At 40.5% G+C, this 22,081-nt stretch overlaps 1 protein-coding gene across 3 annotated transcripts in view; it reads right to left on the bottom strand.

Annotated features, from left to right (window-relative positions):
• The window catches only part of EGFL6 (EGF like domain multiple 6), a 64,538-nt gene that overhangs the window by 26,468 nt on the left and 15,989 nt on the right, over positions 1–22,081 (bottom strand). For all 3 annotated transcript variants that reach the window (XM_025373290.1, XM_025373291.1, XM_025373292.1), the window contains exons 2-6: positions 18,367–18,479; positions 12,839–12,931; positions 7,755–7,874; positions 3,262–3,381; positions 234–368 (exon numbers count right to left, since the gene is read on the bottom strand). In XM_025373290.1, the coding sequence (XP_025229075.1) occupies positions 234–368; positions 3,262–3,381; positions 7,755–7,874; positions 12,839–12,931; positions 18,367–18,479 (581 nt within the window). The remainder of the gene's footprint in view (positions 1–233; positions 369–3,261; positions 3,382–7,754; positions 7,875–12,838; positions 12,932–18,366; positions 18,480–22,081) is intronic.

Genomic DNA, 22,081 nt, shown 5'->3' with positions numbered 1-22,081 from the left:
AAGAGAGCTGTATTCCTTACTTTAAATCTTTATTGATCTAGCTTTATAATTGATGTCATTGGAATTCCCTAAATGCCAGACACCTAAAAAAAATAGCCTTTCCTTATTGTTAAGCTGGTCAGCACTGTAGATTGTTCAACTAATAGATTGAATTGACATCAAAATATCTGCAGAGAAGGCTCAAAGGTTTGGTGGGGACAGGAAAAAAAGGAAAAGGTGCCATCGAATCTTACCCATACATTCATATTGGCCACTGATATATTGCAGTTCAAAACCAATGTGACATTTGCAGTAGTAGCTTCCAAATGTGTTCACACATCTTCGATTGTAGGGACAGATGGCTTTACCAGAGGCACATTCATCAATATCTAGGGTGTAAAACCAGAAGATGTCAGTGATAGTAAGAAAAGTAGCTGCATGCATGCATGCACTCACACACACACACACACACACACACACACACATGTACCATGCATGCACATGCACAGTTTCTTTACCTGGGAAACTGATTATAGTATACTGGTGGCAACATCATATCCTCTGGCAAGTGTTCTAGATCCCCCAGGCACACACACAGCTCTTCACTTTATGTATTTATATTACTTTATACCTTTTTAAGAGGCATTATCTTTCCATAATGTCATTACTTACATTCACATCTTCTGTTAGGCCCTGACTATTCTCAGGCAGGGAGCATGTGTCTGGCACTTGGTACCTATACATTACATGTGTGCTGAGTGAATATTTTCCCCAACTGAGTGAATATTGTATATTGTATAACATATACAATTTTTGAAACTAGAGTCAGATAGCTACACTTTCAGTAAACCAAACACACAGACTTTCATAATTTGCATTTTACAAAATAACTATTTCATGAGTAAGACTGTCCAAGGCCCCTGCAATATTGACTCACAGAAATGTGGCAGTGAAGGCATGCACTTATGTGTAAATTGTGGGTCAGGTGTAATTATGTAATGATGTAATTTTAGCCAACAATAGGTGTGTTGTTCCTTTTCTACCATTGAGAGTCAGATTACAGAGGGCTGACAGCTATGCTGACCAATCCACTAAGACTCAGGCTTGGTTTAACTTTCAGATGTCAAATCAAATAGATGTTAGGTTGTTCTTCTGAACCTGGCTTAAGCAGGCAAGTTGGTGTTATCTTACTATTTCCCTTGCAGTCTTTTTTTTTTTTTTTTTTTTGAGACAAGGCCTGGTCTGTCACCCATGCTGGAGTGTAGTGGAACAATCATGGCTCACTACAGCTTCAAACTCCCCAGGCTCAAGTGATCCTCCCACCTTAGCCTCCTGAGTAGCTGGGACTACATAGCATATGCCACCATGCCTGGCTATTTTTTATTTATTTTTTTTAGAAACGGGATCTGCCTATGTTGCTCAGGCTGGTCTCAAACTCCTGAGTTCAAGCGATCCTCCCACCTCAGCCTCTGGCATAGCTGGGACTACAAGTGCACATCACCATGCTCAGCTATTTTTAACAAACATTTTTTAAAATAGAGATGGGGTCTTGCTATATTGCCCAGGCTGGCCTCTTGCATTTTCCAAATAATAAATAAGTGTTGGGTTGAACAAAATTATTTCTGGCGATCATTTTCATGCACATCGTCTTTCCCTTCCAATAAAAATGGCACCCAACAACTCAAAGAGATGGGTGGAAATTTGGATTCAGTTTGGTCAAGAATTAGCCTTGTCATATAAATCTTATTATACTAAAACGTAGTAAATCCTGTGAACCTAATTAAATCTTTGATTATTCTCAAAGAGTAGAGAGAAAATTTTAATTTATATGTATATTTTTAAAAAGCGTTTAACTAATTTAGGATCCATTTGGCTGAGCTTTCTAAATGCAATTTTTTTTACATTATGTATAGTTAGGATAAATAAACATCTAGCACCTTGACTAAAAAGTATTTCTATTGCAGTAAAGAAGATTATGAAATCATACTGATATGTGCTTCTTTAAATCACAGAAGATTAAAAATTCTTTCAACATTCTGATTTGGTTTGATATCCCTCGTTAATGCTAAGTGCTCACTTACTCTAAATATTATGTATATTAGGTGCAATGTAATTAAGTATTATGAGTATATACAATTTGATGGCAATTTTATGGTTGAACATAATTCAAATCCACAAAGGAACCAAAGCACAAAGTGAAAAAAGTGTTGCTTCAGTTACTGAGGGTGCCCTGTGGGTGCTCCATCCACAGCTCCTCAGCATTCAAGTTTCCATACCTGCCAAAGGCTGTTTGCTGCACCTACGACATTGTGCTTTGCTCCCAACCCAGGCCAGGCTGGGAGTGCTGGGGGGTCATGTCCCAGAGCAGCCTCCCATCAATGAAGGGCAGAAGTTGGTGGATGAATATCCAGCACCCCTGCCCCAGAGGGAAAATTCAGGGGCAGCTTCCCTCTGTCTCCCAGAGGTGCCCCCAGCTAATTTAACCTGCTCATCAGATTCACCCAGCATTGGTACTTTCCTTTCCCTGGGTTACTTCCCTACTTTTCAACCAGTGTTTCCTGGGATCACCTCCCAGATCAACTAGTTGCTCAGGGTCAGCTTCTGTGGAACCCAAAACTAAGACACAAAATAGGACAAAGGAGAGCAAGAGAGGAAAGTTCTAAGCCAATGGATTTGACTAAATTCAAAGTTATAAACAAATAATTTTTATGTTCCCTTAATTAATATTATGGACTTAATCTGCTCATTTTCTCCAGTTAAATTAATTATACTTAGTTCATATAACTCAGAGCAAGTTTTAAAGACAACATGAAATTGATTACATGTTAATATAAATGATATAGAAGGTATATACTATTTTCAATAACGTTGTACCTAAAAATAAGTAAATGTAGTTTTTCCAGAAAATATTAGCTAGAACCCAGAATAAAGCTCAATGGTCCTTAGGATCTTACTCATTAAATGACAATATATAAGTAGTGGAATTTATATTGGATGGTAATTTAAATAAAATGAACATAGTAAATATACTAAAATTATCTTTATCCCTTTTCTACTATGGCATTAAGGCAATACAAAATAATAGAAAAATGGGTTTTTAGCATCCCAAAGTATGTCTAGAGCATATGTGGCTAAAAGTATCTCAGAAACGGATATAAGTCTGTACTTTTAGAAGTTTGCAATGTCTAGTCAACAAGCTGATTGTGATGAATTAAAAAAGATTCAGTAAAGGGGCAGTCAAGGGAGGAGAAGGAGGAGTAGAGGTGATTCCTGCTGTTGTACCTAGACAGACTCTTCCATTTGGGGCCAGGAGGAGTCCTGAGGATGGACACAGGCACTGTGGCCCTTCTTCTGTGTCTTCACAGCCGTACTGACAGTTTGTCATGGCACATGTCCTAGAGTCTGAAAAAGTAGACAAGGATTAGCCTTTCTCTCTTGAGATGATAAAAAGAGCTTACTGAGAAACTATCACCAAATTCTGGGCCATTGAATGGAACATGTTGCATGGCATTATAGGACAAGTTTCATTGTCTGAGTCCCAAATGGAGAGCCAAAAGGAATCAGTAGGGGTGGCATCTTGGTGACCCCGGGGCTGAATCCTACTCATGGTCTGCTTTCTTGGCCACTTCACTGAATTTGACCATCTTTAGGCAAGGCATGTACCCCTCAGACTGTATCACTTTCTCCACTTGTGTGTGCTCTAGCTACTCTTTTATGTCACCTGGCTGGCCTCAATGGGTTGAAATGCAACTGCTGATGGAGATTATCAACCTGAGTAATCAGGGTAAAAGAATCTACTCTGGAGATCTCTCTATTGGGGGAACCAGCCCCCAATATTTTAACATAGGTTTTTCCTGTTTTCCCTAAGTGTTGGTCAGTCTGAGAAATAAAGAGAAAGAGTACAAAGAGAGGAATTTTACATCTGGGCCTCTGGGGGTAACATTACATATCAGTAGGTCTGTGATGTTCCCTAAGCTGCAAAACCAGCAAGTTTTTATTAGAGATTTTAAAAGGGGAGGGGGTGTATGAACAGGGAGTAGGTCACAAAGATCACATGCTTCAAAGGGCAATAAAGGTCACAAGGCAAAGGCAAAATTAGAATTACTGATGAGGGTCTATGTCCTGCGGTGCTGATGAGGGTCTATGTCCCCTGTGCACATATTGTCTTGATAAACATCTTAACAGGAAACAGGGTTCAAGAGTAGAGAACTGGTCTGACCAAAATTTACCAGGCTGGAATTTCTCAATCCTGCTAAGCCTGAGGGTACTCCAGGAGACCAGGGCGTATTTCAGTCCTTATCTCAACAGCATAAGACAGATACTCCCAGAGTAGCCATTTGTAGACCTCCCCCTAGGAATGCATTCCTTCCCCAGGGTATTCCTTGCTGGGAAAAGAATTCAGCAATATCTCTCCTACTCACACGTCCATTTATGGGCTCCCTGCAAGAGGAAAAATATGGCTCTATTCTGCCCATCCCTGCAGGCAGTCAGACCTTATGGTTATCTTCCCTTGTTCGCAGAAAATCGTTGTCATTCTGTTCTTTTTTTAAGGTGCACTGATTTCATATTGTTCAAACACACGTTTTACAATCAATTTGTACAATAGTGATCCTGAGGTGATGTACATTTTCAGCTTATGAAGATAACGGGATTAAGAGATTAAAGTAAAGACAGGTATAAGAAATTATAAAAGCATTAATTTTGGGAACTGATAAATGTCCATGAAATCTTCACAATTCATGTTCCTCTGCCATGGCTCCAGCTGGTCCCTCTGTTTGGGGTCCCTGATTTCCCACAACATCTTTCCATACATATCTAGCCTCAGTGAGAGTCACTTAAGTCACAAGACTTTGTCTTTTAGGTGAACTAAAAGACTGAACTAAAACGTGTGGCAGATATAACTGATCAGTTATCTGAAGACCATTCTGGACTCTTTTCTCTTGCCATTCCCAGCACTGAGGCTTTTCCCAGCTTTCCTTCGGCAAGGAGTGGCCATATGATGCAGTGTGGTCAAAGAGATATAAAAATAAGTCCACTGGAGGAAGTGAGGCTTCTGGAAAAGACATTATGCATGATAAAAAGAGACAGGCATAAAAGAGGCATTGGTTCATTGGCATCACCCGTACCCACTTAGTTTTGTCTACTTGCCATGTGTGTGTGATGTCCAGAGCTAGGGCAGCCATATTGTAACTATGAGGCCACAAGCATGAGAGTAAAATCAATACTCTGAGGATGACAGAGACTGACTCCTTCTTGAACTGCTCTGGAACTGCTTTCCTTCAGCTTTTCAAGTAAATGAGACAATTTACTTGGCTTTTTTGTCACTTGTTGCTAAATATAACTTATCTCACACAAATGCATTTCCATAGCAGCAGCCCAGTATATGTGGATTAGAAATGCAGGGGGGCTAAGAAACTCATATGGTTTCAGCCCAATGTCCACAACAGAGGGGCATGGTGAATGTACTCCCTCCCTCCATTCCCCTCCAGAACATGCCAATCACCCAGCTGGACAAAAGAGACCCAAGGGGTCAGGTGGAATCCAATCAGCATCCAGGAGAGAGGTCTAGGGCTATCTGGACACTTTGACCTATAAACAGGGAGGCACAGGTAACCCCTAGATATACAGAAAGAGACCCAATGTATTGTAACAAACATCTACCTATGATTATATTACTCCTTTATTCTTTCATCTTTTCTCTTTAGTTGTCTTCTTTTAAAATTAATCTTCAAAATTAACCTAATTCTGTCTTTCCTTTTGAGGAAAGATATCTTTTTTGGCACTGACTGGGTTTTCATGGAATGTTTCAGAAACATCCATTAGCATACATCTTTTTTGAAATTTTAAGTGATTACTATAAAAGCCTGGATAGTGGTTCCCTTTAGGGAGGGGTGGGAGGAGGAGGTTCTGGTAGAGTTCTGCTTGGTGGTGGTTACAAGTGTGCTTGACTTATAAGAATTCATTAAACTATGCATTTGTTTCCTGTGAATTTCTGTTTAATTTATAATAATAAGGATTTTTAAAAAAGACCCTTCCAATGCCCACTTTCAAATGCTTGCTTGCTGGCAGAAGATCTAAGTGACTGGTGGTGTTGGGACACTTTGCCAAGGAGGAGCCCATGCACTAGGCAAGATATTATAATCTTGGGAAAACCCAGGATGGGCTGGGGAGTCCGCGCAACTCCGCAACCACAGGAAGCTGGCTCTGGGTTTGTTGGGGACTGCAAGGCAGAGGAAAGAAAGATGGAGAGAGAAAAGGGGAGAAGGGAAGGCAGACAGGGAGGGTGGGTTTCCCTTTCAGCTGGAACATAAAACCTGAAGAGCCTTCCCTCTCAATAAACGAATGGGTATAGACTCTTACTCTCCCACAGGACATGGGTTTTTCTTTATCACAGAAGGGCTTTTCTTTTCAGGAATGTGAGTAAGTCGGAATGTATTTCCAACAAGTGTCACTAAGCTTTGGGAGTGGGGCAAGGGGCGTGAGAAAGTTAACTGGTGGGAAGAATTGATGTTCCGAGAAGGAATTTAAATGTATCACCTCCCTAAAACAATCTGCTTATTTTGTTCAACGTGTTTATTTTCATGAGGAAACTCAACAGGGCTCTGCATATATATAGATGCAGATATAGATATATAATTTATTTTCCCCCTAGTTTGCCTTTTTATTTATAAAGTAAGCATCCAGAATAGGCAAATCCCTAGAGAAGGAAGGCAGATTCGTAATTGCCAGGGACTGGAGGAGGGGCAGTGGGGAGTGACTGGGTCTGGTTTCCTTTTGGAGTGATGAAGATCTTCTGGAACTTGATAGGGGTGATGGTTATACAACATTGTGAATGTACTAAAAGCCACTGAATTGTTCACTTGAAATTTAAAATAATGTGAATTTCATGTTATTTACCTTTTTTTTTTTTTTCTTTTTTGAGACAGAGTTTTGCTCTCTCACCCAGGCTGGAATGCAGTGGTGCAATCTTGGCTCACTGCAACCTCCACCTCCCCAGTTCAAGCAATTCGCATGCCTCAGCTTCCCAAGTAGCTGAGATTACAGGTGTATTACCATGCCCGGCTAATTTTTGTATTTTTCTTTAATAGAGACGGGGTTTCTTCATGTTGACGAGGCTGGTCTCGAACTCCTGACCTCAGGTGATCCACCCGCCTCAGCCTCCCAAAGTGCTGGGATTACAGGTGTGAGCCACCGTGCCCAGCCAGCACTTACTTTTTTTAAAAAAATTATGGAAGCTGGGCATGGTGGCTCACGCCTGTAATCCCACGACTTTGAGAGGCCGAAGTGGGTGGATCACCTGAGGTCAAGAGTTTGAGACCAGCCTGGCCAAGATGAAGAAACCCCATCTCTACTAAAAATACAAAAATTAGCTAGGCGTGGTGGCATGTGCCTGTAGTCCCAGCTACTCAGTAGGCTGAGGCAGGAGAATCGCTTGAACTCAGGAGGCAGAAGTTGCAGTGAGCTGAGATCGCACCACTGCACTCCAGCCTGGGTGACAGAGCGAGACTCTGTCTTGAAAAAAAAAAAAAGAAGGAGGAGGAGGAGGAGGAGGAAGAGGAGGAGGAGAAGAAGGAAGGAAGGAAGGAAGGAAGGAAAGAAGGAAGGAAGGAAGGAAGGAAGGAAGGAAGGAAGGAAGGAAGGGCCCCAAAACATTTTAGCTGGGGGCAATATTAGAGATTTTTTTTAAAAAATCACTGAAATCAGCTTTTCCCCAAGCATCAAATGGCAAAAGTCAAGCCTTAAACATTGAGCTCAGCCTGGCAGTTGAAACTTACTCACACACGTGGCATCTGGCATAAGCATGTGGCCACTGAGGCAAAAGCACTTGTAGCTTCCATGTGTATTCACACATCTGTGTTGGCATGGCCGGGGTTTCATTCCACACTCATTCACGTCTGCAGGGACATTTAGAAAACAGGGAAACGTGAACTGAATCAGGAAACTTCCAGATGGGGAATATTAGACCCCAGTCTTGGAAAGGACAACTGGGTTAGCTTCCCTGAACACTACCACTTACCCACCTCCTCTCTGACCATCAAATTCTATTTTAAAGGATTGGTGACAATGTGTAGCAAATGGAATAACTATACACCACTGGAAGGAATGTAAATTGGTACAACACTTTGGAAAACTGCTTGGCAGAATCTACTAAAGCTATATTTAGACATACTCATGACCTGGAAATTCCAGTCCTGGGAATATACCCAACAGAAATGTGGATTTTTGCCCACCAAAAACACCCTACATACTAAAATGATCATAATAGCATGATACTAGATAGCCCCAAACTAGAAGTAATCCAAACACCTCCCAACAGAAGAATAGATAAATGACTCATATATTTACACAATGGAATAATATACAGAAATGAAACTGAACAAATGACAACTACAAGCAATAATGGATGAATCTCACAAACATGATATTGAGTGGAAGAAGCTGGATATAAATGTGTACATACTGTATAAGTCCATTTATATACAGTTAAAAAAACAAGCACAGCTAATCTGTGATATAAGAGGTCAAGATATGGTTCTCTCACTGGCAGTGGAAGTGACTGGAAGGTGTGTGAGGGAGTCTTCTGAGGGGCCAAGTTTCTGGCTTTTGATCTAGATACTAGTGACATGGGCATTTAGAACAATTCATTGAGCCATACATATTTTATATATGCACAATTCTATGTGTATACTACTTGAACAAAAAGTTAGAAATAGATAATTTATATATTTCTGCCTTTCATGCTATCCCAAGCAGCCGCTGACATAGGCTGACAGCACAGCCTCCTGTCAATTATTATTTCGGGTGGCCCCTGCACTGGCCAAATTGCCTTGGCTCACATTCCTCTAGAGGGAACCTGTCAGACAGCTCTTAGTGGTGAAGTTGGAGGACAATATTTAATCCTAAGATGTTCGCAGGATGACATTTGGGCTGGATGATTAAAAAAAATATATATATATATATAAAAACACACACACATATATGTGTGTATATATATACACACACACACATATGTGTATATATATGTGTGTGTATATATATATATGACGTTCACAGGATGTTAAGTGATAAAAGAAGGTTACAAAACTCTGTGTACAGATCATTCCAAAATTTGTTTAAAAAATACATAGGAAAAGAAAAGCCTAGGAGGGTATGCTCTCTAATGGTTATCTTCAGGCGGTAAGATTGAGGGTGACTTTCTTCTCTGTGCTTTCGTGTTTTCTAAACAACAACAACAACAACAACAACTTAAGAATAAGTAACATTTTTATTAAAATAAAAAATGACACAGAAGGAAAATAAAACTTTATGAAGATTATCTGTAGAGGATGTTGCCTTTGGAAATGTGGTCATGTGAGGGTTTCATATCTTAACTCTACCAGGGAAGATACAGAGAGGAAAAAAACAAACAAATTCCATGGAAGGCAAAAGGTCAGCATGGTAACAGATTCTTGAAAATAAGGAGCTGCTTTCATCTCTGAAAAGATCCTTCTATGGAGATTTTCCAACGCCCTAACTGGATATTTGAAACCCTCTTCTCCATTGCCTATCCCCTTTACCCTACCATCTCCCTCATAGAACCTAACCTCTTCAAATGGGGAAATTGAGAAATGCTGATTGGTCATAATGGGAAACCCAGGAATATCCCATAGCTTGGCCCTAACTCTGATGTGACTCACTCATTTCTTGGAAGAGTGTTTTGGGAAAGACATGAGTTGAGGGCTGAGGCCTGTCACCATTAATGGATGTACGTGGACTTTGATCAGGCTGTCACAGGGCAGGGAGGCTGTGGGAAGAAGACAGACTGCCTCAAAACTTCAGCCAACCGGACTACTCCCTCAACGTTAATATTTTACTGGGACTTTAAAACTAGCATGAAAAATATTGTCTCTACTCTAAATCTCTTGAGACATTATCTTGGTTCAGAATCCAAAACATATGGAAAACCAAGTTTTCTGCTGTAAAACCTCTGGTGAGGGGTATAGCTGAATTATTCCTTATGAAAGCATGATTTTTTTTTTGTGAGATGGAGTCTCGTTCTGTTGCCCAGGCTGCAGTGCAATGGCATGATCTCGGCTCACTGCAACCTCTGCCTCCCGGGTTCAAGTGATTCTCCTGCCTCAGCCTCCTGAGTAGCTAGGATTACAGGCATTCGCCACCATGCCCGGCTAATTTTTGTATTTTTAGTAGAGATGAGGTTTTGCCATGTTGGCCAGGCTGGTCTCAAACTCCTGACCTCAGATGATCCACCCACCTCAGCCTTCCTAAGTGCTGGGATTACAGGTGTGAGCCACTGTGCCCACCCTGAATGCACAATTCTTGAAGCACCTCTCTCAAGCAGTTGCATGCAATTCTAAGAAGCATCTTCAGGACTCTGGCCTCTATGCTAGTGGTAGGACACAGAGAGCCAGATTGCTCTCTGAGGCTGTAGGGTTGGCAGCTCAAAGAGCGGCTATTTCAGTCTATGGGGTTAACCTCTTGGCTTGGCGGCAAGGGCTGGGAGTGGTAGAGTGGAGTGGGTGTTCAGTCTTCTCTGAAACACCATTTTCCAAGGGCAGCTGAATTTGATTTACTGCTCTTTGTTCAACTTCATTATAGGACTGGGGACCCTTTCTGAATTATTGCAGATTTCTTCATGCCAGGGTTTCTTAACTTCTGCTGACACAAATCATTATTTGTTGTGGGGGGCTGTTCTGTGCGTTGCAGGATGTTTAGCAGCATCCCTGGGCTCCATTCACTAGATGCCAGGAGTACCTCCCACACCCAGTTATGACAACCAAAATTGTCCCCAGTCATTGTCAAGTATCCCGTGGATGACAAAATCACCCAAGTTGAAATCTACTGATCTATAGCAAAGACCATATCCCTTGCTCCAATGAGGCACTTTTATTCACCACATTTAGAGCAGGGTTTTTCAGTCTTGGCACTACTGACATTTGGGTCTGATCATTCTTTGTTGCGAGTACTGCTATCCTGTGCATTGTAAGGTGCTTAGCAGCATCCCTGATCTCTACCCATTAGACACCAGTAGCACCCCCTCCAAATGTCTTCAGACACTGCCAGATGTTGCCCGGGATAAGGCTCCCAGATCTGGCAAATAAAAATACAAGATTCCAGCTGGGTGTATTGGTGTGTGCCTGTAGTCAGAAGTCTGAGGCGAGAGGATTGCTTTGAGGCCAGGAGATCATGGATGCAGTATAGTCACTGCACTCCAGCCTGGGCAACATAGTGAGACCCCCATCTCTAAACAAAACTGTAAAGGATTCTCAGATAAATTTGAATGTCAGATAAATGACTAATACTTTTTAAGTATACACACATCTCATATACTATTTTGAGAGTGTGTTTGGAGGTTCTAGCAGGGGAGCACAGCTAATATACCCTTGACTGAAGGCCAGTCCTCCTCTATCAGGGATGGTCGTCCTCTCCGCCTGAACACACAGCTTCAGGAAGGACACACATGGAGCAGTGAGGGAGGAAGGGGAAGTCTGTCTAGCCAGTCAGATCAACCAAATCAACCCAGGTGAGCAATGGGGAGACATGTCACAGCCAGATCACCCTCACATCCCCCATATACTATTTTGAACAAACATATACTATAAAATTATTTGTTGTTTATATGAAATGTAAATCTAACTGGGTATCTGTATTTTATCTGGCAACTCTTCCTGGGACACAAAATTACCCAAGTTGAGAACCACTGTTATAGATATTATAATCTCTTCAATGTTTTCAGACAAATGATCTAGGATGAAAGTTATAAATTATCTATTACAATATATCAAGGCCAGGCGTGGTGGCTCAGTCTTTAATCTCAGCACTTTGGGAGGGCAAGGCGGGAGGATGGCTTGAGCTCAGGAGTTCAAGACCAGCCTGGGCAACGTAGTGGGACCTCGTCTATACAAAAACTGTAAAAAGTAGCCAGACATGGTGGTGTGTGCCTGTGGTCCCTGAGTAGCAGGGAGGATCGCTAGAGCCCAGGTGGTTGAGGCTGCAGTGAGCCATGATCACGCCACTGCACTCTACCCTGGGTGACAGAGCGAGACACTGTCTCAAAAAAGAAAAAGTATATGAAGTATAATAAAAATATGCACGTCGTTCAACCCAACAATTCCACTTTTAAATATTTTTCCTACAAAAATATTCATTCAAGAAAGCAGGGCTATGCATAGAACAATGTTAGATTTAGCACTGTTTGTAATGGCAAAAAATTGGAGACAACATAAATGATAATGGTTAAATAAAGCATATTTTTGCATAAAGGATAAAAGTATTCACACTAGGGACTAGGATATAGCCTTAAAAAATGTAAAGTAGTTTTGTGTGTGCTGACATGCAAAGATGCCTATGAGAAATACTTACATTTGTACTATCACAGAAAAAGACTTCCAGGATCTAAGACAAACTTAACTATGCTTATAGTAACAACTAGTGGTGATTACTCTCACTTTTATATTTTTTTGCACTGTTGGATTTTAAAAATAAAAATATACTTACAATACTTAGGTAGTTTAAAAAACAATAAAATTATTTACTTTAAAAAGACTCTTTTTTTCTGTGTTACAGGAAGAGATGAAATAAAAAAGTAAAAATATAAAAGGCCTTTAGCTTATAAAAACAAAATGGTTAAAAAAAAAGGAGAAAAAAGAAAAGAAAAAAGGCATTTTATTGGGCGTCTTGACAAAAACATCAGACTTTTTACATTTTTCAAGGAGAAGAGATTGAAAAACTTGTCCTGAAAGCACCTTCATTTGAAGATTTGACTTTAAAAAAACCCTAAGAAATCCTGCATACCATATTGTGTCGCCAGCCCTGCTGCAATGATTGAATTTGAACTATGACCCCAGGCTACCTTACTGACCTTGACTGCAGGTTTTCCCGGTGTATCCTGGAAAGCATCTGCATTTGTTTGGTCCCATGCACTCACCAAACTTGCATCCAGGTTCGCATGTAGCTGTGGAAGGAAAAGATGTCTTGATGATAAAAGAACAGTAGTTAGTGTAGTGAAATGCACGCAAAGCTTTGCTGCGTTCTGTGTGGCAGAGAACTCCATGGGGACATACGGAGGACGATCTGCCTCCCTTTGAATCTGTTTTCACCTTTCAGACACTGGAAAGTATTTTTCTTTTGAATGAGATTACCGCCCCCCCGACCCCTGCCCACCACACCCCCACCCAATGCATGCAAGTTTAGTGTGACTTTGCTCGGCAATGCCACACTTCCAGTGGTATTCAATGAAATATAAAGCCTCCCAGACCACAGTCAGCCAGTTTTGCATGCAAACACAAAAGATTTAATAAAATAAGTATAATGTTGGAACTGGAAGAGACTCCAGAGTAGCCCTGGGCAAATGCCAATGTCATTCCCCTTCCTTCTGTCTCTTGCCTCGTTTCATCTCCTCCATATTTTCTCCATTTCTCTTTTAAATGATCAAAATCTTTTTAATGCTGCGCATTATCAGTCAGACTGAACAACCAACAGATTGGAGGCAGGAAGGTGCTACTTCTAGCCCTAAGGATGGGAACTAAAAGCATCATGATGATGAGGATGATGATGGAGGCATGAGAAAGCACGATAAAGGCAGGATTTGTTTTTCTATTTTATTCACTTCTGTATCCCAACTCTTGACACAAAGTAGACAATAAATATTTGTTCAATGAATAAAGTGGTAGGAGAAACAACAGGGGTAGGATGTTATAACCGATTCAGTCGGGGGCAAGAAAACAAATAGTCAAAGATGATGGACAGTTTCATTCCAGCTCACAAGGAGGTTATAAGGAGAAAAAGCAGTAGATAGGAAAAAAGAAAAATGGGAAAGCCCCAAGAGTAGAAAGGGAGAGGATATAATATATGAGAGAGAAAGGAGACTTTCAGGGTATCAAGGATTCTCAGCAGCTTCTGGATACAGTAGGAGCTCAAGAAATAGCCATAATAGGAAAGAATGACTCAGCAATTGCCCAGGAATGGTGCCTACTTCTCCGTCCATCAATTCCCCCTGGCTCATAGTAGGTCCACCTCTAAGAAAGCCTATTCTTAAAGATACCAGCATCTTTCCCTAAACCCCAGATCCTATTTTTTGTTATTATCATCATTCCTCTACCAGTTACCTGGACTCAAAAAATTCAGTTGTCTATTTTTTTTGTCTCCAGACCATTCAGTTGCAATATCCTATTCCTGTTTCTACCACCAACTCATTCATTGAACAACTATCTATCTAGCTAATGGGAACTGCCTTGCCCACAGATACTTGGAAGATGATGCTAAATCCCTCTCTCTCCCTGCTTTCCCCACCACAGCTTGTGATCAGTGCCTCACTGATGCAGGAGTCTAACAGCCTAGTTCCTTGTTTCTTGGCAGGACAAACTCTGGTGCAATTAACGCCCTAGAGGTCCCTGTGGGATCAGGCTGAAGCTAGACTTCCTTTGAAACCATATCTCTGCCTAGCCCCTTCCCCTGCTCCCCCATTCCCTTGCAAATTGCTCCTAAGACACCTTTCAATGGAATATTTGTACAAGAATCCCCCTTTCAGGCTCTGCTCCTAGCAAACTTGATGTCAGACATGACATTAAACTAATAGTCCAAAAGGATAGCTCTGATCATGCCATGCCTTGCACAGAGGTCATCATATAATCTTTGTTCCCTCCTGAATACAGTACAGGTATCATAACCAAGTTAAAACTAGCATGATCTGGCTAGGCATGGTGGCTCACGCCTGTAATCCCAGAACTTTGGGAGGCCACGGAGGGTGGATCACTTGAGGTCAGGAGTTTGAGACCAGCCTGGTCAACACGGGGAAACTGCATCTCTACTAAAAATCCAAAAATTAGCCAGGCATGGTGGCGGGCATCTGTAATCCCAGCTACTCGGGAGACTGAGGCAGGAGAATCACTTGAACCCAGGAGGCAGAGGTTGCAGTGAGCTGAGGTCGCACTGCTGCACTCCAGCCTGGGTAACAGAGCAAGACTCTGTCTAGAAAACAAAAATTTAAAAAAATAAAAAATAAATTCAAACCTAGCCTGATCTGGCCTCCACCTTCTTTTCTAGCTGCACCCCCCACCCCCTGACAAAGGCAACACTGTGGGCAAAAGGCATTGCTTCCTGTTTTCCAGACCTACCCTTTACTTTCTGCCTTTTCCTACCCCTCCCTAGGATACTCTTCTCTGGGTTTCCAGTAGTTAATATCCTCCCCATTCTTCAAGGATCACCTTGTATGACCCCTTCTTCTAAAAGCCTTTACAGATTCCTCTAGCCACCTATGAATGCCCACTCAACTTCGAGAACTCCACAGAACTTTGACAGGCCCCTCCTGTGCAACTGATCAGTTTTTGTCTTATTAAATAATGAGGCATATATTTGGCTACAGTGCTTGTCTTTCATCCACTATTTGTTTCCAAGTGCCTTTAGGACAGGGACTTAAACATTCATCATTGTTTCTCCCGTAGCGTTTAATAGAGTGTTGTAAACATGTTAAATATTTGAATATTTTTGAATAATGAATAAAGTAATTATTGTGGAACTTTTAACAGGGGAACATTTTATGGCTCTGAACAAGTCATAAGGGAAAAATGCTTCCCCAGCAAAGTTTTTCCACTTTTAGAGACAAAAGAGACAGAATTTAATTTCCAGTGTCTACTTTGTTATGGATATGTACTTGGAGTTGCAACTTTAAATTCAGATATTAGAAAAATAAATCTTTTTTTTTTTTTAAAGCCCTGAAGGCCTCTAGTTGTTCCCTGAAAACTGATTTCCAATGTGGTCCAGACAGGAAAGCCCAGCATAAATGCCAAATAGAACATAGGAGAAACGGTGAATAATACCCTTGCTATAAGGTTAAAGCTTTAGTAAGATGTTTTCAATTTACAGTAACTTTGGATCTGTGACTTGAACAGCCAACTGACAGCAAGGGAAATTCAGTTTGTGTTTAAAATGGCCTGAGATTGAAGCATGCTTTAGACAAAGTAAAAGTCTTATTTAGTTCTCCCCCAAACTTCTCTATCTGGAGCTTTTCATCAGGTACTTGTTCACAGACAACTCTGTATTTTATCTCACTAAAGTGGCATACATTTTAAGGGTAATGATATTGAATTGATGAGACCCTGCCTTGGGAGGAGATTTAGACAGGTAGAGGCTGAAAGCTAGAAAGCTCCAGCATACATAGAGGCAGGGCTTCAAGAGGAGTGAAGGGCAAATAGACAGACAGAGGGGAAGGCCTGGGTGGACTGGGACCTCACAGCCTGGGGTCTGGCTCTCCTTGTTGGGGCAGGTTGATGTGTATTCTTATTATCATGCATCCCACAACTCTGGCTTAGAAATCAGAAACCCAGCAATCAGGGAATAACTACCCTGTTATTTGATGCTTCAAGAAACATATGACTTTACCATCAAGAAGGACCATGCAAATTGGATAAAACATGATACACATTTTAGATCTAAAAATCACTGCAATTTAAGACCTGAACATTTGACTGGAGCAGTAGGTGTGCTGACCGTCTCTTCAGCTTGCAAAACTTGCATAGTGAGCATTTTGCTTGAACCCTCTGCACTTGCCGTTTTAACATCTTGCTTTAAATTATTTTATGCCTGTGGTATTATACAGTCCCTGAAAGCATTGAGAATGTGATTGGCTGCATGCGTCATGGCCAAATTGCTCTTATGCAGTTACAGAAAAGCCCTTCCTGAAAGTCAAACCTTGCCTTCATTTATTCACCAGCGACATGCTGGGTCTTACAAGTTTTATGGCAGTAGACACTGATGTTCGTGCAACTGTAAGAGAGATTCTAAATCATGTGTTTCACGTGGTTTTTGCCCCTTTCCACCTGACTGACTTCGAATAAAAATGTGTTATGTTGTGTCTAGAAAAAGAATAAAGCCACATTTAATCCCCCCATCACCTGGTGCTTTAATGAAGAGAAGTTTGTGATGAGAATTATTGGTCCTTCCTGAAGGAATGGTAATTTATGAGGTATTTTCTATGCATGACAGGTAATGAACTCACCCTTTAATGCATAAACTCCTTACCCTCAGAGGTAGGTATTGCTCTCATCATGTTGCAGAGGAGGAAATTGAGCCTTAGCTAGCTTACCTTAGCTAGCTTGCCCAAGATCACCCAGGTCAGTCTGGTTCTCAATGCCCTTGATCGTGACACTATCAATCCAATCAGGATGGGGACCCACTCTTTTAATTGACACAAGTCCCAGGAGGATATTCTAACTTCCTTTATCTAAGTGGGCAATGATGATCTTTGTTTTTGTCTAGTATTTTTATGCTCTTGTCATCTTGTCACAAGCAAACTATGATGACAGAAGGTTTTACATAATATGGAACATGTGGGAACAGTATCAATGTTTTCTATTGTTTTATAGATTTTGGATATTATCAAGTTCTGATCCCACTTATGGTCAATCCAGATATTTTTTAACCAGCCAGAGAGAAGGAGGTTGGGGCAGGAACAGACCAGCAAAAAGAAGGTAGCATTGTTATTCCTAAAATAACTAACATGTTAGTACTTTTATGGGACCTGCAATTGTGTTGTTATCCCATTTAATAGATAAAGAACTTAGGATGAGGCACACGCTACCTGCTGAAGGACACAGGGACAGTGAGAGTAGACTCCTGCCCTGAAGGAATACACCCCTGGTGAGACAGTCAGTTAGAAGGAATGTGGATTTTGTTCCACTACACTGCCAGTGTTGCTCGTTATGGAAAGTCATAAAAAAAAAAAAAAGGCAAAAACTTTATGCCATCTCTGCCCTCCCCAACCTCCTTGAAATGATCAGAGACCTCTCTTGGAGTTCCTAACACATAGTCTGAGAAACAATGTCCAAGGCAAATTATGGTTCCTTGGTTTGCAATGTACAAAAAATCAGCAAAATACTTAAAATCTTTGCATATATGCATGTGTACCTTGAAAACATTTAGAAATTGGCAGTATGGATTTTAAAAATGTGAGTAACAAATCTATAAGCTAAAAGGCGTACTTGTTTTGTGGCTGAAGCCTACTAGTTGGATGATTAATAATTAAAAAGTGTATTTCATTGGAAATCACTTAAACTATAATTAGAGGAGGAATTTACTGGCCTGCTTTTGCCCATCTTAGTTCCTTTAGATTAAAAAGAAAACCAAAAACAAACAACCCAGTCATACTCACTAAGATAATCACAAAAATAATTGACAAGACAGTCTTCTAAAATAAATCATGCCAAGTATGATGGCATCAGCCACATTTTGTCTGGGAAGAGATCTCATAGGAACCCAGACCTTGGTTATTGGTAGTTATGCATGTCCTTGCCTAAGAGATCCACTGGCAATTTTGTGGCAGTTCATGGTGTGACAGATAAAAACCTAAGGGCCCTGGATCCAAGTGCAGGGTCTGAGTTTTTACAAAATTACCTTCACAGACTCCCTTGCTGTTTCTTCTCCAGCCATAGCAGCAGGCTAGTCTAGTTCCATAGTGACAGACCCCAGGCTGACGTGCCGATGCTAACAACCCGTGATGCCTGGCACTGCAGATAAAGAACTACATGTTAGTATTGAGAAAATAGAAAAGACAACAGAAACTCTTCCCTACTACTAAAAGAACCAGAGATGTCAATTACCTGGTTAATTTCAATGAACCCGCAGTAAGTGCTAAATTAGATTTTGAAAACCTGAATTTTGGGGTTGCCAGCCTTCCTCAATAATTAGTTTCAACCATTTCCTTCTTCCCCATGGTTAAAAGAATTTGGTTACATAATCTATAAAACTAGGGCACATGAAGATGTCCAAAATGTATGTTTTTGAACCTTGTAGAGTGCCACTTTTCAGATCTGCTCTGTATACGCACAGCAACTATCCAGTTCTTTGTCTATTTCAGTGACTTTCTGGTCCTGTGGCTTTGTCCCAGAGCAGAGCTCTGCACTTTTACCCCACTGGCACCTGGGAACCATTGAATAGACAGGAATCAACACACACTATAGATGATTAAGAGCTGGAAGGGCCCGTTCAGCAAAGCCCTCTCATGTTACAGAGGAGGAAACTCCAGTCCAACGGAGTGGAGTCACATCCCCAGCAGAGCTGGGTGTTGGGAATTCTAGCCCAGGGCTCGTTCCCATTCCACATGACCTCCTGGAAACCCAATTTGCTAAACTGCTTAATTTTAGAGCAGAGATCGGCAAATATTTTCTGTAAAAAGCCAGATGATAAGTATTTTAGGCTTTGTAGGTCCATAAGATATCTGTCCAAGTACAAAAGCAGCCATAGGCAATAGTAAACAGATGGGTATGATTGTGTTCCAATAAAACTTTATTTATGACACTGAAATTTGAATAGCATGTAATTTTCCTGTGTCATGATATAGTATTCTCCTTTTGTTCCATCTTTGAACATTTAAAAATGTAAAAACTGTTCTTCGAGCATGGGCTGTTTACAAAGAGGGATCACCTAGCTTTGGCCCGCAAGCTGTAGCTTGCCTGATCTAGATGCCTGAAAAAGGTGAGCCCCCTGCCCCCTACCAAGTGCCCCCAAGTAGTGCCGCCATGGATGAAGTTCACTGCATGTTTACCTACTTACAGCCCTGGTATTGGACAGGGTTGCTACCAGACTTCGAAGGAAAATACTTGCATTGTATATTTAGTGGAGGGCTGTGATGATTTCCTTACACATATTAAATACACTGTAAAAATGTTTCCTGGGCTCTTTAACAGACAAAGGAACGCACATTTTACCATGTGCTTTCTGCTACAGAACTGAACTTTATGCAAGTTAATAATATGTAAGTCAAAGTCGGGAAGTTTAATAACCTTGTAGATTTCCCTCATGGTCTGCCTCTCCCACAAATTTGATTACTCAGTTAAGAGTTATAAAGATATGGTCTGAGACATTTCATTTACTGAGAGCACCAAATGCAAGGATGATTTTAACATTTACTTTTTCTTGAAGGGGACTTTTTTTCATTTTTTAATGGAATTAATTTTAGGGATTCATAAGTCACTCAAACATTTAGAACAGGGCTTCTCAACTTCTACACAACTGATATTTTGGGCCAGATCATTGTTTGTTGTTGGGAGTTGTCCTGTGCATTGTAGGATATTTAACAATGGTCTTTATCTACAGATGCCAGTAGCACACACCCCTCTAGTTCTGACAATCAAAAATGTCTCCAGACATTGCCAAATGTCTCCTGGAAGGTAAACTTTTCTTTCATTAAGTAGTAGTACTTTAAAGCAAAACATTTATTGTGCACTTGCTATGTTCCAAGTACTGTCTCAGGCACATAGAGTACAGTGATGAAAAGGGCCTGGTCTTTGCACTCAAGTTCATAGTCTATTGGAAACATATGCATTCAAGTATAGGATAGCATGCTAAATATTATTAAAATGCTCTGATAAAGAGTTCTGACTAAGAAATAATGCAGCCATTTGTCTAATCTAATTTATATATTCCTAACAATTCTGCAAGGGATACCACAATCTTGACCCAGTCTGCGCCTAATTAACAGTTTCCAAAGAACCTATGATAAACTCCAATATTCTATAGCACAGTAGGGTGATTACAGTTAGCAACAATGTATTGTATATTTCCAAGTAGCTGGAAGAGAGGATGTGAAATGTTACCAACACATAGAAATGGTAAATACTCAAGGTAATTGAGTATTTGATGGATACTCCAAGTACCACAACTGGATCATGATATAGTCTATGCATGTAACACTCACATGTACCCCATAAATATATAAAATATTTTGTATCAGTAAAAAAGAAGAAACTATGGGTGACTAACCATAAAGTATGCTGAGTAAATAAGTGCCAGTCCACATGTATACATATGTAACAAACCTGCACATCGTGCACATGTACCCTAGAACTTAAAGTATAATTTAAAAAAAGGGGGAAAAAAAGGTATACAATATGCTGTTATAAGAAAAAAAAAGTGTCAGTCCAAATACAGTGATGCCCTTAATAATTTTTTTATTTTAGTATTTTAAAAATTGAGATATAATTTATATAACATAAAATTCACCATCTTAAACTATACACTTCAGTGGTTTTTAGTATTTTCACTATGTTATGCACTCATCACTTCTGTTTAGTGCCAGAATATTTCCATCACCCCAAAAGTAAACCCTATACCTATGATCAGTTAATCTTAACTAACTCCTCCCTTCATCCCCTGGCAACCACAAATCTGCTTTTTGTCTCTGGATTTGCCTATTCCAGATATTTCATATAAATGGAATCACATAATATGTAGCCTTCTGCATCTGGCTTCTTTAACTTAGCATGTTTTCAAGTTTGATTCATGTTGTAGCTTGTAACAGTACTGTATTTCTTTTTATTGCTGAATAATATTCCATAATATGGATATACCACATTTTATTTATCCACTCATCAGATGATGGACATTTAAGTTGTTTCTACCTTTTGGTCATCATGAATAATGTTGCTATGAACATTGGTGCACAAGTTTTTGTGTGGACATATGTTTTAATTTCTCTTGGGTGTATACCCAGGAGTGGAATCGTTGGGCCATATGGTGCAATGGACAGAATGTTTGTGTCCTCCAAAATTCATATATTGAAACCCTAATCCCAATGTGATGGTATTTGGTGGTGGGGTCTTTGGGAGTTAATTAGGTCATGGGGGTGGAGCCTTTATGAATGGGATTAGTGCGCTAATAAGAAAAGGCTAGGGAGCTTGAGAAGTTGACAGGCTGCAACCCAAAAGAGTGCCCTCACCAGAACCTGACCATGCTGACACCCTGGTCTTAGAATTCCAGCCTTCAGAACTGTGAGAAATACATTTCTATTGTTTATAAGCCACCCAACCTCTGGTAATTTGTTATAGCAGCCTGAACTGACTAAGACACGTGATAGTTGTATGTTTAACTTTCTGAAGAACTGCCTGACCGTTTTCCAACATGGCTACATCATTTTACTCCCACCAGCAATATATGAGAGTTCCAATTTCTCCACATCCTCACCAGCACTTATTATTGTTCATTTTTAAAAACTCTAGTCATCCTAATGCTTGAGAAGTAGCATCTTGTTTTGATGTGCATTTCCCTGATGGCTAATGATATTAAGTGTCTTTCATGTGTTTATAGACCATTTACATATCTTCTTTGGATA

The sequence above is a fragment of the Theropithecus gelada genome, chromosome X (assembly GCF_003255815.1).
Source record: "Theropithecus gelada isolate Dixy chromosome X, Tgel_1.0, whole genome shotgun sequence".
NCBI classification, from domain to species: Eukaryota; Metazoa; Chordata; class Mammalia; order Primates; family Cercopithecidae; genus Theropithecus; species Theropithecus gelada.
Note: the sequence above shows the minus strand (reverse complement) of the source record. Positions and strands in the feature narration are given on the sequence as shown.